The sequence below is a fragment of the Elephas maximus genome, chromosome 21, assembly GCF_024166365.1.
Source record: "Elephas maximus indicus isolate mEleMax1 chromosome 21, mEleMax1 primary haplotype, whole genome shotgun sequence".
NCBI lineage: Eukaryota > Metazoa > Chordata > Mammalia > Proboscidea > Elephantidae > Elephas > Elephas maximus.
This window is the reverse complement of record NC_064839.1, coordinates 23,979,679-24,001,426: the sequence shown is the minus strand read 5'-3', so window position 1 is coordinate 24,001,426 and position 21,748 is coordinate 23,979,679. Positions and strand designations below refer to the sequence as shown.

General features: G+C 50.5%; 1 protein-coding gene across 6 annotated transcripts in view; it reads right to left on the bottom strand.

The window, feature by feature from the left end:
• Positions 1–21,748, bottom strand: part of NLRC5 (NLR family CARD domain containing 5) — a 92,177-nt gene that overhangs the window by 27,372 nt on the left and 43,057 nt on the right. For all 6 annotated transcript variants that reach the window (XM_049864611.1, XM_049864610.1, XM_049864609.1 and 3 more), the window contains 15 exons: positions 21,321–21,380; positions 20,717–20,800; positions 19,075–19,158; positions 17,927–18,016; positions 16,708–16,776; positions 15,727–15,795; positions 14,914–14,997; positions 14,458–14,541; positions 11,428–11,517; positions 9,824–9,868; positions 8,739–8,828; positions 7,574–7,657; positions 5,011–5,094; positions 2,000–2,089; positions 1,744–1,806 (listed from right to left, as the gene is read on the bottom strand). In XM_049864611.1, coding sequence (XP_049720568.1) covers positions 1,744–1,806; positions 2,000–2,089; positions 5,011–5,094; positions 7,574–7,657; positions 8,739–8,828; positions 9,824–9,868; positions 11,428–11,517; positions 14,458–14,541; positions 14,914–14,997; positions 15,727–15,795; positions 16,708–16,776; positions 17,927–18,016; positions 19,075–19,158; positions 20,717–20,800; positions 21,321–21,380 — 1,170 coding nt within the window. The remainder of the gene's footprint in view (positions 1–1,743; positions 1,807–1,999; positions 2,090–5,010; positions 5,095–7,573; positions 7,658–8,738; positions 8,829–9,823; positions 9,869–11,427; positions 11,518–14,457; positions 14,542–14,913; positions 14,998–15,726; positions 15,796–16,707; positions 16,777–17,926; positions 18,017–19,074; positions 19,159–20,716; positions 20,801–21,320; positions 21,381–21,748) is intronic.

Sequence of the window (21,748 nt, the reverse complement as noted above, 5' to 3'; positions counted from 1 at the left end):
CTAATTAAAAATAAATAAATAACACATTTATTTTAAAAGGAGACCTTATACCATTAACTTAAATGGAAAGCTGTCACTAATTGGACCAGAAGCATAAAAATACATAAAACGAAAGCAAAATGTCATCACTATTAAATTTGATGAGGGCTGCTGAGAGCATTCTGTTAAAAAGGGAGGTTAGCAAGTGCTGGAGAGGTGTACAGATACACTAACACCCCGCTGAGACTTCCGCCCTGCCCTAATCCGAAAAAAGAGAATTGAAAAGGGAGTAATTTTCTCAGTAACGGATTCAGTCATATTGAACCTTACTATTTGTCCAACCCGCTAAAAATCATCTCATCATGGTCTAGGTCCTACATTTTGGAAAATCCTGACTTACACAATCTGTAAGTTGGAGTAGTGTTGGGCTAGGACAGGAAACCACAGCCCACAGCTCCCTGTTTCTGTATGGCCTGAGAGCTAAGAATGGTTTTTTCCATTTTAAAATGGTTGAAAACAAAACAAAAGAATCCTATCTCATGACACATAAAGACTATATGAGATTCAAATGTCATTGTCCATAACTGTACTTTTACTGGAACACAGCCACACTCATTTGTTTATGTATCATCTATGGCTGTTTCAAGGTACAAAACAGCAGCATTTGAGTAGTGACAGAGACCATATGGCCTCAAAACCCAAGATATTTACTACCCTGGGTGGTGCAAATGGTTACGTGCTTGGCTACTAACCAAAAGGCTGGAAGTTTCAGTCTACCCGGAGGTACCTCAGAAGAATGGCCTGGCGATCTACTTCTGAAAAATCAGCCATTGAAAACCCTACAGAGCACAGTTCTACTCTAACACACATGGGGTTGCCATGAGTCAGAGTCAACTCGATGGCGGCTCTTTTTTTTTTTTTTTTGGCAACCCTTTACAGAAAAACTTTGCCCACCTCTGGGCTAGGAACAGGACCAGGCTGCCTGAGTTCACGTTCAACTCCACCACTTCCTGCTGTGTGACCACAGCTGTGAGGCTGGTATGAGTTAATACGTGTAAGGCTCTTAGTATGACACCTTGCAGATTGGCAGTGCCCTATTTCTTGTATTTCACTGTTGAGGAGCCTGAGGTTCAGAGAGGAGAAGGAAATGGTTCAAGAAGCCAGTGGTATCAAATAGTTACAGGAATCAGCAGCTCTGAATTCCAGCCCTCCTCCCTTATCCTGACCCCAGTGCAATATCTTCCTGCCTCCCACTTGATGCAACCACAGAGCACTGGTCCAGGAGCCAGCAGGGGCAAGGACACCGGCATCTATGAGCACCTGGTATGTTACATGTCACTTCCCTTCATCCTCACAAACTCCTGGCAATATAGTGGCTCCTGTCTATAGCTGTGGAAGCCAAGGATCAGAGAGGTTAAGTAACTCGCCCAAAGTCCCAGGGCACATGTAGCACCAGGTTCTCTGTGGAGCTGGGATTCAAAGCTTGATGCGAATGCTGCAAAGCCCTTTCCACATTCCCAGGCTTCCTGAGTTCTGGTTCAGTCTGACATGGACTTGCTGTGTGCCCTTGGGCAAAGACTGACCCTCTCTGGGCCTCTGCTTCCTCTTGTAAAAGCAGCTTGGATGAAACAAGTTCGATTGGTGGGTCCTTGCAGGGGAACAAGCTGGGTCAGGCAGTCTTTGCTCTGCTCTGGGTACCTGGGAGGCCATGTCTGCTCAGCCCCAGTGACCCCTGGATGCCAGGGTATGGCTCGGGCCACTTACCTGCAGTCCACGCCTTCCTGCTCCTCACTGGACCTGAAGTGTAGGGACACGTGATGCGGGTACCTGGAGCAGACAGTACCTGGGTCAGTCCCCTTTGGCCACAGCCTCAGGATGTCCCCAGGGGACAGTCACCGCTCTCTCTGAAGCACAGCCTCTGGCTTGAGCCCTACCGCCTCCAGCCCAACCCCTCATACCCACCAGACCCCAGGCACAACCCTCCCAGAATCTTGTCCCAGTGGCCCAGGCTACTGCCCACCTGAGCTCCACCTTCTGAACCCGTGGGCACAAGCTGAAGATGTTGGCCAGCAGCAAGGGGCTCCTTGGGGACAGTCTCGTCTTACTCAGCCTGAGAACAGAAGGGGCATGGCCCTATATCAGCAAATCACTGCAAAGTATGGCCAGTGGACAAGGGACCTGGGTAGGCTGGAGGGGACAGGCAAGGGAGGAGGGAGGGCCAGCAGGGTCAGCAAAGCAATAGAAGGCAGCGGTGCAGGTGGGACAAATAGGGGCATGGTGGAGCAGACCTGAGTTTAAATCCTAGTTTGGATTAGGCTGTGTGACGCTGAACATCATTTAACCTCTCTGAGCCTGTTTCCTTATCTGGAAAACAGGATAAATCATGGGATGGATGCCTTCCTCTCAGGGTGCCGTGAGGATGTAATGATATCAAGCTTGTGAACTGCCTAGCAGGATGCCGATGCTTGCTGTCATTACTACTCTTGCTGTTACCGGCAAACACAGAATTTAACAGGTGAGTCCTTGCTGAGAGGGAGCAGGAATCTCCAGGCCTTTAGTGCACAATCTCCCACCCTCAGCACTATGGAGGTCTGGAGCTGGATAACCGTTGTGGGAGCTGCCCTGTGCACTGCGGGATGTTAGCATCCCTGGCCTCTACTCACCAGCTGCCACTAGCACCCACCTACCCCCAGTCATGGCAACCCAAAATGTCTCAGCCACATTGCCAAATGGCCCCTGTTTCGAGGCGGGGGGAATTGCCCCTAATTAGGAAGCACTGCCTTAGAGAAAATGAGAATGTTCCGCCTTCCCCTCAGAGCATCCCTGATGCCTCCCTTTCTCTTACCCCATAACCCCCCATCAGCTCCACTGCCAAGATCCACCCGAATCCACCTACTTCCCTTGCACCGCCACACACACATACACACATGGACACACACCACACACACACATGCACCACACACATGCATGCACACACACCACACACACACACACACACCACACACACACATACACACACCGCACACACATACCACACACACACATACACACACCACACACACTACAGACACACATACCACACACACATATAGACACACCACACACACATTCACACACACACCACACATACACATACACACACCACACACACATCACAGACACACATACCACACACACATACACACACCACACACACATCACACACATTACAGACACACATACCACACACATCACACACTACAGACACACATACCACACACACATACACACAACACACATCACACACACTACAGACACACACACCACACACACGCATACACACCACACACACACACATCACACGCTCTACAGACACACATACCACACACACACATACACACACCACACGCACACACACACCACACACAGGATTCCCAGTCATCATCATCTCCCACCCTGGCTGCAAACAGCCTCCTCTCCACTCTCACTGCCAGTCTTGCTCCTCAATCCCTTCACCCCGCAGCCAGGCTGAGCTTTTGAAAACACAAACCATTCCCCTGCCTTTCAAGTTCCCTTGGATGAAAACCCAAACTCCTCCATGGTTACCAGGCCCTGGGTGACCTGCCCCTGCCCACCTTTCCACCTCCTCTCCTGGGACTGCCAGCCACTGTGCTCTCATTGCATTAGCCTCCTGGCTGTTCCTTGAGTTCACCAAGCTGAGCCTCAGGGCCTCACCCATGCTGTTCCCTCTGCCTGGAATGCCATTCCCTGCTTATCACAAAGGGCTGGCTCCTCCTGCTCCTTCAGGTGTCTCTCCTCAGAGGCATTCCCTGACCGCCCCTGCCATCGTCTAAGTCACCTCCCAAGGCACTCACAACCACATTGCCTTGAAAAATATCTTATCACAGTTTGAATTCATCTTATTGGATTTGACCTTGCTTATTGTCCAGCTCCCCCTCCTACAAGGTAAGCTCCAAGAAGACAAGGACCTAGTCAGTTTTCTTTTTTCTCTGCATGTCTCCAGCATTCCAAATAGTGCCTGGCACATAGTAGGTATGCAAGAAATACGGGTTGAGTAAGCCAAAGTTTAAGCCCTGATGAGGGTCAGCCTGGCCACCTGGTTCCAAGACAGATAAGGAGTTGAGGGCTGATGCTATGTGACTTAGACATAGAGAAGTTCCTCTCTGGTCTGACGTTTCCTACTTGTTCATTTTAGCCCACCATCACCTTTTGTATCCAAAGGAGTCCTTCCTGACCCTCCCCCTCCTGGCAAGGTGGGGCTATAGGGGGCACATGAGTTGGCATGAGCTGTGCTGAGCCTGCTCACATCAGGACTATCTCCCGTCTCTTGCCTCTCACCCCCCACCCCATAGAAAAAAAAAAAATTTTAGGCCCCGGGGATAAGCGAGACCCTGGAGCTGTCCTAGGCGTCCCAGAAGTCCTCAGCATTAGCACTGATGTTGCTGCTATCGATGGCATGACTTAATTTCCTGCTGTATTTTTCCATCTCAGCTGCAGCTGCTTTCCCCTCTCCTAGAGGAATATTTAAATAAATCCTTTTTAAATTCTAACCAGTCTGAGCTGAAATTAGAAAATAGAGTTTTAAGTACTTTTGAGTTCGCTGCTTAAATTCTCCGTTTACAGAGTTAGATGGTGACCTTTAAAAAGCCTTGTGTGACACGCACACAAGCTATACCGGTAAAGCTCCTTCCACAGGCAGAAGTATGACACCCCACCTGTCACAGGCCTGACTTCCTCAAGGTGTTTTCAGAGCCATTGTCTTGTTTGAGTCTCAACCCTAGGAAGGCAGCACGGAGGGGCTGGGGCATATTAACCCCATTTGTCAGATGAGGAGACTGAGGCTCAGAAGGGTCAAATAACTCCCTCCAAGGTTGATGAAGCATGAGAGTAGAGCCGGAAGCCAACTTGAACCTCCGAACCTCCAGCTGTGCCAGATAATATGATGAAACTGCCCCAGGGAAGCGGGGGCTGCCGGGGAGGGGGGGAGGGGAGGGATGGCCTTGCACTGAACCAGGCAAGACGAAGTCTTACTGCAGCAGGCTCAGCTGGGGGAGCCACGGTAAGCAGTGCAGCAGGGTCTCTAAGCTCTGGTCGCTCAGGACCTCGCAGGACAACCTGTGGATAAAAGTATCCAAGTGAGGGGTGGGCGGGGGAAAGCTGGGAGCAGGACTTCACACCCAGGCCCTTCTGGAGATGGGCTCTAAGTCGGTGTTGCCCCACACATTCCTCCAAATACTGGGTCCTTGAGATACCGTTGTGGAGTGAGGGAAGACAAAGGCCATATAAGTTTGGAAACTTATGAGTTAAACCAAATGCAATCGTTTTCTTTGCTGCGGGACTTCTCAGAGCCTTTAATAGACTGCTGTGCATTGTGAATTTCCAAGCGGATTTAATAGATTCTGTCCCAAACCACACTGGTGAGCAGGATCATTATTTTGAGGGCTATGATGAAGCTTTTTTTAAAAAAGAATGCTGCCTTCACCCAGAGTGGGAGTATGAGAGTGGAAATTCAGGCATACGACAGGTCAGCAAAGGGGACGTGTGGGGTTGCTGACACTTCTGATTGCCCATCAAAACCAGACCCACCACAATTACTTCTCCAGAACCAGGACACTTAGGAGAAACTGTGGACACCCACCCTTTGGTCTCTGCTGTATCTGGAAGCTGGGACACCCGTAGTCTCTGAGTCCCCTAGATTGACACAGTCCTTCCACAGGGCCAAAGGGGCTTCAGATCAAGTCTCAATTATTCTAAAATAATTTATTAAAAAATCACTTGGGGAAATAGATAGTAGTGATGGTTACGCAACTTCACGAATGTACTTAACGCCACTGAGCACACACTCAGAAACTGTTGCAACGGTAAATTTTGTGTTATGTATTTTACCACCCTAAGGAAAACTAATTGGCTCCACATGTCTTGATATTCAGGGAAAGCCATGCTTGTACTGTTATGATGCAAATGCTGCTTGCCGAGAAATTACATGGTGAGATCCCACGTCTGTAAAACAATGGCAAAAACGCCTCTCTCCAGGCCTAGGAGTGTTTGAACAGGGAGAAAGGCAGAGAAGGACCCACACCCAGGGGTCAACAAGGATTACTTTATTGGAAGGGCTGGAAGGGCATTGGAGACGGGAGCCAGAAAGCAAGAATGCAAAGGCTGTAGCAAAATGGAACCCGTGAGACATGATGTAAGGGGCCACTGTGGAAGACACCTGGTCTATGGCTGCAAACAGGTAAAAACTAAGCATGCAAGGAGACCAGGAGTAGACGTTCAAGTAGATAAATTACAGTATCGATTTGATGAAAAGAAGGGGTTGTTTAGGTGAGGCAGTTTTTGTCTCGGGTTTCTTCATTCTAAGGCAATTGTAATAAAATCACAACAGTGACCAAAAAAAAAAAAAAAAAAGGAAAGGCCATCCGTCCATTTGCAGATGGGGAAGCTGAGGCCCAGGGAGTTAAAGCTACTGGCTCAAGGTCACTCCGCCAGATTCCAAGTCCATTCTCTGGCCATAGACCCAGGTGTTCTGGAGTGGGTGAAGTGGTACCAGGGGTAAGTTAGCTGGGGGGCAGGTGAGGAGGGATACTGTGCAATGGATCGCTTTTGTGTGGCCTTTCTCACCATGGTCTTGTGGCTCCTGCCCAGGCTATTGGGTGGGACTGTGCAAAGAAGGCAATTGTAGCCCACCAAGGGGATTGGTCGGTTTTGCCTTAAAGAGATTCAATTCCAGAGTAGAAGAGGATCCTACCACCACCAAGGAAGGACAGCCAGAGAAGAGGTGGCAGAAAAAAGAAGCAAGAAAGCCAAGTGCCCCTGGACACTTACTGGTGGAGCGGGGTGCCTCTGGGCATTTATCTGCAGAGCTAAAAGAGCCCTATAACACTTGCCTGAGCAGGGCAGAGACTGAGGGGTCAGAGAGAGGCGTGCCTGTGGCACAGCTGGGAAGACGCTGTCCTGATGGAAGACTGTATCCTGAGTGTTCCCGAGCCTGAATTGTAACCTCTTACTTCCCTAATAAACCCCATAATCTGAGTGTTGTCTGTGAGTTCTGTGTGGCCTTTGCAATGAATTATGGAACCCAGTAGAGAAGTAGAGGGTACCATTGGAGGGATGGTTGGTGTCAGAATTGGTAAAGAGGGCAGAGAGAGGAGGCATGTCTGACCTCTGCCTCGTGGGAATCAGCCTTGGGCTGAATAGAGGTCAGAAGCCGCCACTGTGCCGTTTTTTTTACAGGGGAGGAGCCCTCAAAGGTGGTAAGCTCCAGACATGCAGGCAGACTCAGGTGGGTGCCTGGGTGGGGCTCTAGGCATGGGAGCAGGCTGGGCTCCCTGGTGCCTTGAGTCGAGTGCATGGGGAAGGTGAAGACCCAGAGAGGGGGAAGCCCCCATGCAGCACTGCATACCTGGGGCTAGGGGCTACTGGGAGGCAACCTTCCTTCTACTCCTAGATCAGGGAACTCCCGTGGGGAAGGGCCAGTGGAGTCTGGAGGGCAGGGATGGGGAAAGGCTCACCTGGCCTCTAACCAGGAAACCCCTTCCCAGGTCACTGGGCAGATGTCCCCATTCTTTCCTCTAGTGCTGTGTTTTCTACTTACTCGACTTCCAGAGGTCCTGGGCACTTCTCCAGGGCCTCACAGAGGCGGCTGAGGCATGAAGGCTCCAGCTGACACTCCCTGAGGCTGAAAAGGGGCAGTGGGCAGGACAGGGGATCAGAGAGGGCCCTGGACTCTGTCCAGGCCCCCAGGGGCTCTCTCCTTCTCCCACCAGCCCTCCTCCCTGACCTTCAGGCTGAAGGTCCTCCCCAGCAGGGTACTCGCCTCCTCTCCCTTGTCTCTACCATCCCCACCACTCTGACAGTGACAATCAAGGCCCCCGAGTGTCCAGCTGTCTTTGTCCAGTCACTCACCAAGTCCTCCCCATGGCCCCTGCCTGAGTCCAGGCCATAGATGACTCACGTGGACCACTTGAATACCCCCTGGGCTTGCACTCTTGCCCCCTACAATCCATCTCTACTCTTCCCTGTCTCACCTTTTAACTGTGCAAATCTGACCAGGCCTCACTCCTGGTCTCTGTGGCTCCCCATTACCCTTAACTAAAAGCTAAAATGTCTTTCCATGGTCCACTCTGCCCCACCCTCCCCTTCTAGGCTCCAACCACACTGAATGCTTCCACTCCCCAGTTCTTCCTGCCTGGGACACTTCCCTCTCCTCCTCTTCTAGAAAACCCTATTTGGGCCTTGGCTTGGGTATCTCTCCTCTTAGGTGAGAAGACTGAGGCCCAGAAAGATGAGACCCCAGCTAGGGTCTCACAGCCCCTAGTGGTAGAGGTGGGAAGTCTCCTAAGTCTCAGGTCAGGCCTCAAGCAAAGGCAGCTTTCCTTCTTTCTGCAGAATTTGGGGAGGCAGTGTATTTGGGGAGGGAGACCGGCCTCCTTCCTATGGAAAATGAGTATCCCCAAAGGCAGAAGGCAACTCCAAGCAGGGAGCGGCTGGGCTGTCCTGTTTTCTTCAGAGAAATGTGGAATCTTCTCCCTAATGCTGGGGTCTGGGCCAGCTAAGCTGCCCCAAAGGGCCATAAGTACCCCCTAAGTCATCCCTTTTTCATTTCTGCTTCTCTCAAGCTTTCCATTTTCTCAAACCCTGGGCCTCAGCCTCCAGGCTCTCCTCACTCCAGGAGGGCACAGATCTAAAGAGGGAGCTGATCCCTGAGCCCTCACCCCCATGCTCGTTACCCCCCAAAGAAGAAGTGACCAACACTGTACCGAAAGCTCCTGGGGACACAGCACTGACGGAACCCCAAGAACTGGGCTCCAGCGGGGCACTCTGGCAATGATCCACCAGCCAATGCATCCCTTGGAATGGAGAAACCATTTTGAAAGGACTGTTCCAATCATCCACACAGGAACCCTAGGCGCCAAGCCTAGTTAGGACTGGAGGCAGTCCCAGGGACAATCAAGTCAGCAGATCTTAGTGTAACTTCTCATTGTACAGAAGGGACGTTGGGGCTCACAGAGGGGAAGGCAGCAGCTCACACCTGGCCAGGTGGGGCAGCACCTGACCAGATGTATGGGGAGGTGGAGGGTCAGGACAGAGATCCTCCTCTCTAAACACCGACCCAGCATTCAATGACTCCTACCTCCCTGGAATTTGATTCCTTTGGTTTCAAGAGCCTAGAGGGTTCCCAGAAACAGAGATCCCAGCCCAGGAAGCCTCAGGCAACCCCTGGCTTCAGACAGCCCACCTGGTGTGGCTGTCTGACACTCTGGCTATGAATCCAGTCTGCCCAGCTGGCCTGGCATTAGGCTACCCTTTGTGGTCACCAACACAGGCAAGTGAGACCAGGATGTCCAGGTCCACTAGGGGGTAGCCAGGAGCATGCCTGAAGAACTAAAACTATTGTTCATTGTTTGTTGCAAAGATGTGGAAAATGTTTTCAGAGCACCAACGGTTCTTGGCTTCTGAAATGTGGTACTCAGAGCGTGAAAAGGCAGTGACTCATGAGCCTGCAAAAGTCCCCGAGAGGCAGAAACACAACTACTCCCCTCTGCCCTCCCGCACAGCTGTAATCTGCTAGTGCCTGTTTAGCTCCAGTTGCTGTCATCCTCTCCCTCCCTCCCTTCCAGCTGCATTGCCTTCTTCCAAGAAGAGAGAAGACAGGTGATTACTGGAAATTTACATGCAGGGGGTGGGGGTGGGGGAAGGGGTGATTAATTCTAGTGTGCCAGACCTGGGCTAACTCTAGGGCTAACGGTGGTCAGCATGGGCCTGGGGATGGGGGACGCTGGTAGAGAAATAGGGGGTTAGAGGGAGAAGGGAACCCGCCCTCTCCGGAGCACTCCCTCCTCACCTGCGTCTTCTGTCACCTCTCAGGAGGAAGCACTGGCTCTCTAAGCTGGAAGCAGAGAGGAGGCAGCAGTCTGAGAAAGGGCAAAGGGCTCGCTTCCCAGGCCATGACAAAAGACCAGCCTGGTCCATTCAAGGAGGGCCTGGAGGCGGTCCACTTTCTCAGCAAATATGACCGGAAATATATTAAACAGCAACTACAAAGATCAAGGCACACACAATACACACTCCCAACATTATCTCATTTGATTCTCACAATAAAACTGTGAGATAGGGGAGTATTCTTATCTCCATTTTACAGATGAAGAAGGTGAGGCATGGAGAGGTTCAGGGGCCTGCCCAAAGCTGGTCAGTCTGCTATGCCCCCTTGAAGTCTTGGGATCCTCAGGGAAGGGGCTGGGGAGGAATGGGCAGACCTCACCTGAAACCATGGCTGGTAGACACTGGGGGGACTGGGCTGCCTGGCTGAGTGGTACCTTTTCTTCTATATTCTTATCACCTCTAGTGACCCCACAATTAAGGTGGATCCCTAAGCACCCAATAGCAACCAGGGAGTTCCCTTTCTCTTTTTTCTTATTAATACACTTTTATTGTAAAAGATTCATACAATACAGGGAGCTCCGAATTTCTTTCTTTTTTTTTTTTTCTGAACGGTGCACCACAGACGCCTTCCATGGGCACCACAGACTTTATGTCTCATTTTTATTATCTATAAAATAATCTTTGCTGTCGAGTTGATTCTGACTCATAGCAACCCTAGAGGACAGAGTAGAACTGCCCCATAGAGTTTCTTAGGAGTGGCTGGTGGATTCCAACTGCCAACCTTTTTGGTTAGCAGCCATAGCACTTAACCACTTCTCCATCAGGGCTCCATCTATAAAACGGGGTATTCAAAAGATCTCATGACATACAGTTGTTGTGGTGGATGAACGAGAAAATGGCAGACACACACCAGAAGTAAATTCCTTATAAATGATGGTTATTATATATAATGAATAGAACCTATTTACCTAGCATACCGACTTTCTTTAAAAAAAATAAATAATATAGCCTCATGCTTTTTATTTCTTCCTAAAGAATGAAGGTGTGAAGTTAATATTCTTTATAGCTTCATGCTTTTTATTTCCTCCTGAAGAGTACAGGTGTCAATTTAAGAATATTCTTTACTCTTAAAGGGTAATGGACCATACTTCACCTTGGCTAGGGAGCTCTGAATTTCTTAGAAGTCTTCAAGGACAATCCAAAGGGCAAGGGAGAGTTGATGAGCCGTGTCCCACAGTGACTTTGGAGAAATGGGTGTGCCTGGGCCATATTCATCCACTCATCCAGCCTCCACCCATCCACCTACTATTCTACCCATCCACCCACCCATCCATCCATCCGTCCACCCATCCGTCCGTCCGTCCATCCATCCATCTGACCATCCATTTATCCATCCATTCACCCATCCATCCATCCGACAGATACCCGTTGCATGCTCACTGGACCCAGTATTGCGTGGGGATCTCGATAACATATGGCGAACATGACACAGGGGCCTGCATGGGGGCTGATAGCCTGTGGTGCTAGCAGGTGAGGCTGGGGTCAGAGGCTGAGAAGCAAGCTCACCTGATGTCCAAATGGAGAATCCACTCCAGAGTAGAGAAGGGTTGGACCAAACTGAACACAGCATCCAGGGATAAGCCATTCTCACTGAGGCTGCAGAATCACAGGAAGCGACATTGAGGGAGGTCACTGAGGACTCAAAAGCGTCCTCTTTGTGGTGAGAGCACAGGGCAGGGGAGGCTGTCCACATTCCAGGCGAGGAAACTCACTAAAGTCCAGGTGGTCAGAGAGCACCTCTTCTGGCTCCTCATTGTACAGGTGGGGAAACTGAGGCCCAGAGAGAGGCATAGTCTTGCTGAACATTACAAGATATGTTGGTAACAGAGCTGAGACTAGAACTCAGTAGTGCCCTGGGTCTGATGAATCTGGAGAGTGCTTCTGTACAGAGTTGTGCCTCAGTTTCCCCACCTGTCAAAGGAGGGGCAAGGCCCAGTGAAAAATGAAAATGTGGAACCTCTTGTTCAAAAAGTAGGAATTTTTTTCCTTTCCTCTGGTCTCTCTCTCAACCTGTCATGGTGTTTTCTTTCTTTCTTTTTTTAATTGTATTTTAGATGAAGGTTCATAGAGCAAATGAGTTTCTCATTAAACAATTAATACACAGACTGTTTTGTGACATTGGTTGCCACCCCCACAACATGTCAACACTCTCCCCTTCTTGGCCTTGAGTTTCCTGTTAGCAGCTTTCTTGTCCCCTCCTGCCTTCTCGTCCTTGCCCCTGGGCTGGTGTGTCCATTTAGTCTTGTTTTGTTTTATGGGCCTGTCTAATCTTGGCTGAAGGGTGAACCTCAGGAGTGACTTCAATACTGAGTTAAAAGGGAGCCCGGGGACTATATGCTTGGAGTTTCTCCAGTCTTTGTCAGACCAGTAAGTCTGGTCTTTTTATTTATTTATTTGTGAGTTAGAATTTTGTTCTACATTTTTCTCCAGCTCCGTTGTCATACGGTGTTTTTTTATTTGCCCTCGGGTATGAGCTTATTCTCAGGGTAAATGCAGATCCTCACAGATGCCCGGGGCCCCATTCTAACACTCATTGCTCAGGGCACAAGCATTCAACCCTCTTCCTTCCCTCAAATGTGCCCAGGACTCTGCTAGGGGTAGAGGGCGGTAGCCATTGCTGGGTGGAGGCAGGGAGAGGGCAGAGGGGAACTTGTCCTGGGAAGGCAGTGGAAAAGGGAACTGTTCATGAGCCCAAGCTCTAAGCCCCTGGCATATACTCTGTTGTCCTAGTGGCCTTCACTTACAAAACACAAGGTCAAAGGTTAAATCATTAATAATTTCAGAACTACTAAACATTAAACCCCAAACAGGAGGCCCTTTTGAGCCTAGGGCCTGTGTGACTACAGTAGTCGCATGCCCATGAAACCAGTCCTGAGGATGGGCCATTGTAAGCCTACTAGGGAGCCCTGGTGGCGAAGGGGTTAAAGAGCTTGGCTGCCAACCAAAAGGTCAGCAGTTCAAATCCACCAGCTGCTTCTTGGAAACCCTATGAGGCAGTTCTACTCTGTCGACTGATGGCAATGAGTAAGCCCACTAGACTCAACAATCCAAGATATTTGGGCACCTCTCCCTCTGATCTGTAAATTGGTCTGTTTCCCAGTAAAGAAGAAGGGACACCATGGGGAGGGATGGTGGATGGAGCTTCTGAACAAAGAACCAGAGCAAAGATCTCAAACTCACAGCATGGGGCCTGTATCTGGCCCTCACTTCTAATATAGTCGAGCCTGCAAAATGTTTAGTAATAATTTTGAATCTGTTGTGAACATTAAAATATTGGGAGATATTACACAAAAATTCAGATTTCCAGCTTGTCTTGAAAAATCAGATCTGGCCACACAGGGCTGACCTTAGACAGGGTGAACACTATAATTTGCCCCAGTCCCCACTGTTCCCTGCTGCCCTGCAACCAGGCCCACTGTGCTCTCTCACCTGCCTGCCCGCCCTTTAGGCATTCGAGTTTTCCGTTCCTGTACCAGGCTTGGCCCAGGGGTCTTACCAGGCCACCACGGTTATTAAGAGGTCCACACAGGGATTTGCTTGAAAGCCTTCAATTTGCATAAAATTTGCCTGCAACCACGGGGCTTTCCTCCCTACCCAGGTGCAGGCCCTGAACAGGGACAGAGGCAACTTCCTTTTCTTCCCACCCTCCAAGGAAAGACTGAGCAAGAAGAGCCCCCAGCAAAAAGCCGTGGCCACACCCTCTGCAGTTTATGTGTTTTCTGACTGGGAGCAAAGGGCTCAGAGAAGTGTGGTCATCTACCCAAGGTCACACAGCAAGTAGATAGCAAAGCCCAGCCTGGAGCTCCGCAGTCTCATCAGGGCTCCTCTGTCTGACTCAGAAGAGTTCAGGGGGAAGAGGGTATGTGGGAGCCAAGAACACCAGGGGCCTTAGCCTGGTCGGCTGCAGGCAAAGTTTGGGGTTCCTGGCCTCCTCCCAGGGCCTCCCTTCCATACCTGGACATCTCTCCACTCTCTGCCCGGGACTCAGGGCCCTCTGGCTGCCCTAGGCACCTGTTTTGATCATTCCCCCGTCCCTCCAAGTTAGTCATGTAATACTTCCCACCCACGGCCACCTGCCCAATGCAGAGATAGAGAGACAGGCGTCAGGAAATGAAACTTTCACTCAGGAGCTGCTTTACTGAGTCACGGAGGCCAGGCTCTATATTAACCGCAGCCATAGTTTTTTTTTTTTTTTTTTAATAGTATTAGCTACTGTTTCATCAAAAAATAGGAAGGCTCGCCACGAGATGGGTTGACACTGTGGCTGCAACAATGGGCTCAAGCATAGCAACGATTGTGAGGATGGCGCAGGACCGGGCAGTGTTTTATTCTGTTAAACACAGGGTCACTGTGAATCGGAAGTGACTCGATAGCACCTAACAGCATCTTTCCCTTACCTCGTATGGGGCACTGAATCAGGCAATTGACATGCATTTTCTGATTTAGTCTGTATAGTAACCCAGACCCCTCCCCAACACACACATCCTCCGTGTCAATGGGACAAAGCTCAGAAGATTTTCAAGCCCAGCTACTCACTTCAAGGACTGCAGAGTGCCCAGGCCTGGGAGCAGCTGAGCCAATAGGGCAGCACCTTCGTCCCCAAGAGCATTGCCTGATAAGCTGGGAGGGGAAATGGGGAGAAAATATTAGGGGGTGATAGGTGGTAACATACCTCTCCCTCAACATCTCCTAAAACTGTGAAACACAGCCCAGGGCTACCAGGCCAGATTTCACAAAGGGTCAGCGAGCTCTCCCCCAGGGTTCCTATAGTGAAGTTTGTGGGCCCCTGGGAGGGTCAGGGTTTGGCCTCAGGAGGTATCAAATGAGGGGGACCTGTACTCGGAGGGAAGAGTCACAACTTCACCAAATTTTCTAAGGTGTTTCTGACTCTAGCAGTAAATCTTAAAAAAAAAAAAGCCCTAACCTGCTAACACCAGCTAACTCTGCTCCGCTCTGCCCCACCCACCCACCTTCCGAGGGGCAGCCACTTACTCGAGGTGACTGAGGTAGTAGGTTCCTCCCAGTGCCTTGCAGAGCTGCTCTAGGTGTTTGGCTTGGAAGCCACAGTGAGTCAGCCTGCAGAGAGGCAAAGCCACAGCCCTGCAGTGCCTGACCCCAGCGAGGAGGCAAGAGCAGCCCCGCCACCCCAGACACACATCAGAGAGTGAGGAGTGAGGAGAAGAGGAACTGGGACTCATTGGGCCCCCAGACAGACCTACAGAGAGGGACCAACACATACCAAACACAAAAGATGGCACACACAGGCAGAGGAGAACCAGAGAGACTCAGAGACAGAGGGAGGGAGGGAGGAAAAGAGAGAGAGACAGCCAGAGGAGGACAGACAGACAAGACTAAGGAGGGCCAGAGAGCGCAGAGACAGAGAGAAACAGAAAATATGAGAGAGACAAAGAGCAAGACAGACAATCAGAGAGAGAAGTGTATTCAGGCAGAACATGAGAAAGGAGTCCTTCAAGGGCTGAGCTGAAGCCCCAGGCACGGGACCAGGACCAGGAAAGAAGGGCCAAACTCTTTCTTTCTCTCCCTCCAGAGTTCCCACCACCCCTAGCTGCTGGTGGTCAGGGGAGCTAAGGGCGGTGGGCCTCTGGGTTGGGGAAGGTGTGGTGACTGAGAGGCCGGCCTCGTGAGCCCTGCCGGGGTGGCCTGGGCAGGGAAAAGGGGCAGGGAAGTCAGGCCACAACTCCTGGACACAGCAGGCCATGGTCCCCTCTGGGGCGTACTGGGGCTTTGAGTCGAGGAGAGGGGAAGCCTGGAACCACATACAGAGCCGGGAGGTGGTCACTGTACCTGATCCTCCTGGAGCTCGGGGGCAGCTCAGACGGCATCTGGGGCATGAGGTTGTCCAGAAATGCAGCCCTGGAGGGACATGCACCAAAGCCAGGCTGAGCCAATGCCTCATCTACTGTCTCCAAAGTCCTTCCTCAGCCTCACCTTCCACCCTTCCGTCTCCACTCGCGGCCTGGAGTGAGGCAGACCTTGGGTCTAATTTGGCTTCTCTGTTCTGTGGCTGTTTGGTCTTGGACAAGTCACTTAACCTCTCACTGTGATGATGTAAGTGAGATGCCTTAGGTTGGTGCTTGGTGCATAGGAAGTGCTCAGTGAAAGCTGGCTGTTATTATTATTGGAGTCCTTAGGTGGTGCAAAGGTTAACGTGCTTGGCTATAACTGAAAGTTTGGCAGTTCTATCCACCCACAGACACCTTGGAAGAAAGTCTTGGTAATCTACTTCTGAAATATCAGCCATTTAAAACCCTGTAGATTGCAATTCTTCTCTGACACACATGAGGGTCACCATGAGTCACAATTGACTCAATGGTAACTGTTTTTGTCATTGTTGTTATTAGTCTCATGATCATCATCACCGATGCCTTCAGAGACGGCAATCAAGCCATCAATAGTTCAGACCCGACAGAAGAAATTGTGGGTAGACACCAAGGAGCAAAGAGCCCATGACCTAGGCTGGGGCAGGCCAGGAAGGCACCCTGGAGGAGGCAGAAGGGTTTTAGCCTCCTAGCATCACTCTCCGGCTACCTCACCCCTGCTCCAGAAGTGGCCCCCGTCCTGCTCACAGGACTCTTAGACATAGGAGGCAGTCGGTCCTTTGACTCTGTCTCTTTAAGGCTGTATCCCCCCTGCAAAGCCTGCTTGCTTCTTGCTACTTCGTGCATTTGTCAAGGTCTCCCTGGTGTCTGACAGCACTCTCCACCTGTGGAGGTCAGGAAGGAGATGGCGCTGACTGAGGCTGGGGCCAGGACATTGAAGTCCTACCTCTTCTGGGTTCCCTTCTCCTCCTCCGGCTCTTGGGCAAATATGAGGACCACAGTTTCTTGCAGCAGGCTGCAGAGAGAAGAGAGGAGTGAGGAGGCGAGAAACTTATTTGCCCCTGTTGCTCTGTGTCATATTCACCTCTGCCTCCAACTGCAGAGGCTTCGCCTGACTTTCCCTGAGCTGAAATCTTTCTACCACAGAGATTTCACAAACTTACCTATTGCGTATTCTGTTCTCATTTCCTGAAAAGTGCTTCATGAAAACAAAGTTAAATTCTGCAAGCTGTTTTCTGGTTTGGGCCCCAGACTGAAACCCTCCTCCCTCTGCCAGTCAGGGCTCCTCTTAAACTCAAGGAACTCTCAGCCCTAATGCACCCCAGCCGAGGGACAGACATCGCACTGCCAGTGTTGGAGACAGGCACTGAGGGTCTCAACGGGGCTGTCGTTTATAACCCAGGCATCCTTCATCTCGTTTTTGTAAATGGAACTCATTTTTAACTTTTTAAACTTAGCTTTTTTCTCTTTTTAAAAATCATACTTAGTCTTTGTGTAAAACTTAGAAAATACAATAAAGGAAAAGGAAAATAAAGAAAAGTCATTCGGGACAATATTGATTATCACTCTTAACATTTTGAGTGAGTGCTTCAAGTCTTTTGAGGTTTTTTGGGGGGGTCTGTATAGTCTCCTTTAAGAAGCCCTGGTGGCGCAATGTTTAAACACTTGGCTGCTAACCGAAAGGTCAGTGGTTTGAACCTACCAGCGGCTCTGCGGTAGGAAAGACTTGGTAATCTGCTCCAGCAAATATTAAAACCTAGGAAGCCCTATGGCGGCAGTTCTACTCTATCATACAGTGTCGCTACGAGTTGGAATCGACTCAACAGCACACAACAACAGATTAAAGAGCCTGGAACACCCTCAGTTTTTCCTTGTCTTTTGTTTTACTGAGGTATAATTCACATAGAATTCCTGCATGACGCAAACAGTTAACACACTCAGCTGCTACCTGAAGGACTGGAAGTTCGAGTCCACCCGGAGGTGCCTCAGAAGAAAGGCCTGGCGATCTACTTCAGAAAAATCAGCCATTGAAAACCCCGTGGAGCAGAGTTCTACTCTGACACACATGGGGTCGCCACGAGTCAACTTGATGGTAACTGGTTTTAATGTCAATAGTGCCATGATTACAAAACCCTTTACTAGTTGAGCCCACTGGGTGCTCCCACCTGATGTGCAGTTCTGCCAGGGTCCGGCAGGTGCTCAGCGCGCTCAGCACACAGTGCACCACCAATGCAGACAGCCCGTTGTCACTGAGGCTGTGGAGTGGATAAAGGAGACAGCCATTGGCAAGTGGCTCAGGTCCCCAGCCCCAGGCAGCTCCAGCCCCCTCCTGTGGCTCTGTGGTTTGCTGGCTGTCACACCGGGGATGCCCCAGGTCCCTAACCAGGGATTCTCAAAGAATTCTGGTCCAGCCAAGAGAGGCAGGACCCCCCGCCCCACTCACAGAGAATGAAGTTCTGTGGCTTGAGTGGGAAGAACCCACTCACTGATTTCACCTCTCTGGCCTCGATTTCCTCACCTGTAAAATAAGCTCATTTCCTGAGCACTGGTTGTACCAGGGCCTGTGCTAAGGGCTTGGTACATATATGGTCTCATTTAATCTCATTTTATAAATAAGGAAACTGAGGCCCAGAGATGTTAAGTTATTTTTCCAGGGTCACAAAGCTACTAAGTAACAGAGCCAGGATTTAAATCCAAAGCCAAGGCCCCACACCACTGTTATCCAATCTCAACACTTCCCCATCCCAGCCTGCTTTGAAGACCTCAACACACCCCACCCAAACACCATCCCTCCCACCCCACCCCACCCCAGTCAGCAACCCAATAGCCCAATACCCCTTCTTTCTATTCCACCACCCAACAACTCATCCTTTACTCCAACACTAACATGCCACTCCCACCCCAACATCGTAACCCAACGCCCCAGCACTGATGCACCCCAATATCCCAACACTGTCCCAGTGCAACACCACACCTCATCCCAGGGTGGCTGCAAGGATGAGCTAACTGGAACACAAAGCACTGATTTCCAGTGAACACTACTGACTGTTCGACATGCACAAGGGGTTTTATAATTGGAACTAAGGCAGTGGCTCTTGCCAGAGGCAGACAAGGCAGGGTTGAACCACTCCAACTTTGCTGAATTCAAGAGAGAATGGGGGTGGTCGGCACGACTTCTGGGAAGATTACTGTTTTTAGGGAACTTGACAACACTCTTTCTAGTGACAGTGGGCATGGAAGCCCGGGGTGGCAGGCACAGGCTGGAGCTCTCACAGGTCCTCCCTGTTACACAACTGTGGGCTGGGCAACTTACTCCAGCTTCCTGGTGATGTGCAGCTGGGGTACAGCCTCTGCCATCAGCTGACAGCCTTCGTCTTCCAGCTGGTTCCCTGAGAGGCTGAGACAGAGGGTCTGATGACCTGTGCTGGGGGGCTGGAGTCCTCGTGGGCCCCCAGCACTCACCTAGTCCCTCATCAACTTTTGTCAAAATATCACTCCAATAAATGAACCTGAATAATAACTAAGGCTGAGAGATGCTCACTATATGCCTGGCACTGTCCTATACCCAATTATCAGTGCATTTCATCCTAACAGCAACCTTACGAAGTAGGCACTATTACTACGCTCATCTTACTGATGAGTAAACTGAGGCACAGTATGGTTAAGGCACTTGCTCATGGGTGGAGCTGGGATTTGAACCCAGGCAGCCTCAGTTCAAGGCCCCACCCTCAACCCTTCCTTTATGCTGCAACTTACATACGTGATAAACGGCATGAAGGAAAAGTACAGGGAAGGTGTGATCATGCATCTAGGGGTATCTGACCTAGTCTGGGGGTCAGGGAAGCCTTCCCTGATGTCTGAGCTACTCACTAGAAAAACTGAGAGTTCAGTAGGTAAAGGGTAGGGGAGATGTGGTGGAAGGGCACTCTTGGCAGCAGGAACAGCACATTCAAAGGCCCTGTGGCGTAGCACATTTAAGGAACTAGATCAAAGATTGAGCAGGAGGGCAGGTCAGATGGGCCTGAGAGGTTAGGATAGGCTTTGGGACCACATAGAGTCTTTAGGATTTGGACTTTATCCTAAGCAGTGGGAAGCTACTGGGAGGATATTGAAGGGGCAGACAGCAGTGAATCCTGATCAGATTTGCAGTTTGAAAAGATCCCTTTGCTGGGTGGGGGAGCCAGGGTAGAAACAGAGAGACCAGTAAGGAGGCTGATGGGGCCATCCAGGTGAGAGGTGAGGGTGGTTTAGACTAGGATGGAGGATAAAGAGGAGATGTAAAAAAGAGGATAGTTTGGAGAGCTACTTAGGAGGTAAGCCCACCTAGGGATGAACTGGCTCCTAGTGGCATGACAGGACCTCCACCAGTCCCCCTAGCCCTGCTCTTGCAGGCTCTGCCTGGGAGCTGGGCATCATGGGAGTTTCCCCCGCCCACAAAGAGAAGGTTATTCCATTTTCCTCTGGGAGAAAGACCGAGGATGACGGGGCCCTGGGAGGCTGGGGGCTGGAACACAGACCCAGGTATGGTGGGCTTAGGGGATTTCTACTTTCAGATCTCAGTGGTAGAGGCAGCAGTGGTTCTGAGGGGGAGGCCAGGAATCAATCTGGGCTTGAACCCTGGCCTTGCTTCTTGCTAATTGTGTGATCTTGAGCAAGCTCACCTCTATGTGGCTTAATTTCCTCCTCAACGAAACATGAATAATAACAGCGCTTACCACTTGGGGTTGTGAGGATTAAATGAGATGGTATATGTAAAAACCCCTAGCCCAGTGCCCGGCAGAGGGCAAGTGTTCAATAAGTGGAAGCTGCTATGATGATCTGATTTTCCCCCAATTCTTAGTGAGGCAGCATACTCGTCTCCTACTCCTTTCCCCCCCTTCTCCCCCAAAGGCGAGGCCCCGATCACACTGCCCCACCCCCCTGTCTCCTGCCCCAGGGCTGCCCATGGTACTCACTCCACTTCCTCCAGGCAGGGGCCATCCCGGAGCAGGGCTATGAGCGTCTCCACGTCATGGACCCGGAGCTGACACTTGCGGAGCCTGGAGTGTGGGCGGAGGTTGGCGACAGAGGGGCTCAGGGAAACCATTTGCACCATGCATGGCCCCTCCAGCTCCAAATGCCAGTGGAGGGAGTGGGAGCTGGAGGAGTCAGGAATAGACAGACTTGGGGTCTAATCTTAGCTCCATCTCTTAGCAGCTGAGTATCTTGGACAAGGCACTTAACCTGTCTGAGCCTCAGTTTCCTCCCCTATCAAATAGGAATAATAATGTGTACTACACAGAGCTTTCCAGAGGAGTACAATGAGGTAATGGATATAAAATGTTTAGCTTAGTGCCTAGCATATAACAAGGGCCCAATGAATAGTAGCTATTATTATTATTGTTGTTGTTTTGACAGATGCTTCTTACCCAAGCCAAAATAGGTTATTCATGTCCTTGCTCTGCCTCCTGCGTGCTTTCTCCTTATCTCCCTGCCCCTGCCATACCTTCCCTGGAAGGAACATCACTTCCCCCCAGCATCATATCCCTCCCCCTAGGGCAACGGATCCCACTGAGATACCTGAGGTTTCTGGTCTGTGCTTCTTCCCTCTGTCTGGCATTTCTCTGTAGGTCTGGGGCTCTGCCAAGAACAAATCAAACATTGCCGTGGGCTCCGGAGTCCGGGGTCTGATGGACCAAGCCTCTTCCCTTGGCTTTTAGGAGCTGAAAACCCTACAGCATGACCCGCAGTGAATGAGCAACAATAACAGTTGTTTGAAGGTGTTCAAGGTGCTTTTTAGCAAAGCAACAGGAGCAGAAGATTTGAGGTCAAACAGAACTTTTATTCAAATGCTGGCTCTGCCATGCATATCTATGTGGCTTTGGGCAAGACACTTCACTCTCTGAGTTTCCATTTCCTCTTTTCTAAAATGGGACGACAACATCTAATGCATAGATAGAGGATTGAAGATTGAATGAGATGATGTATGGTCAAGGCTCAGCATAGGC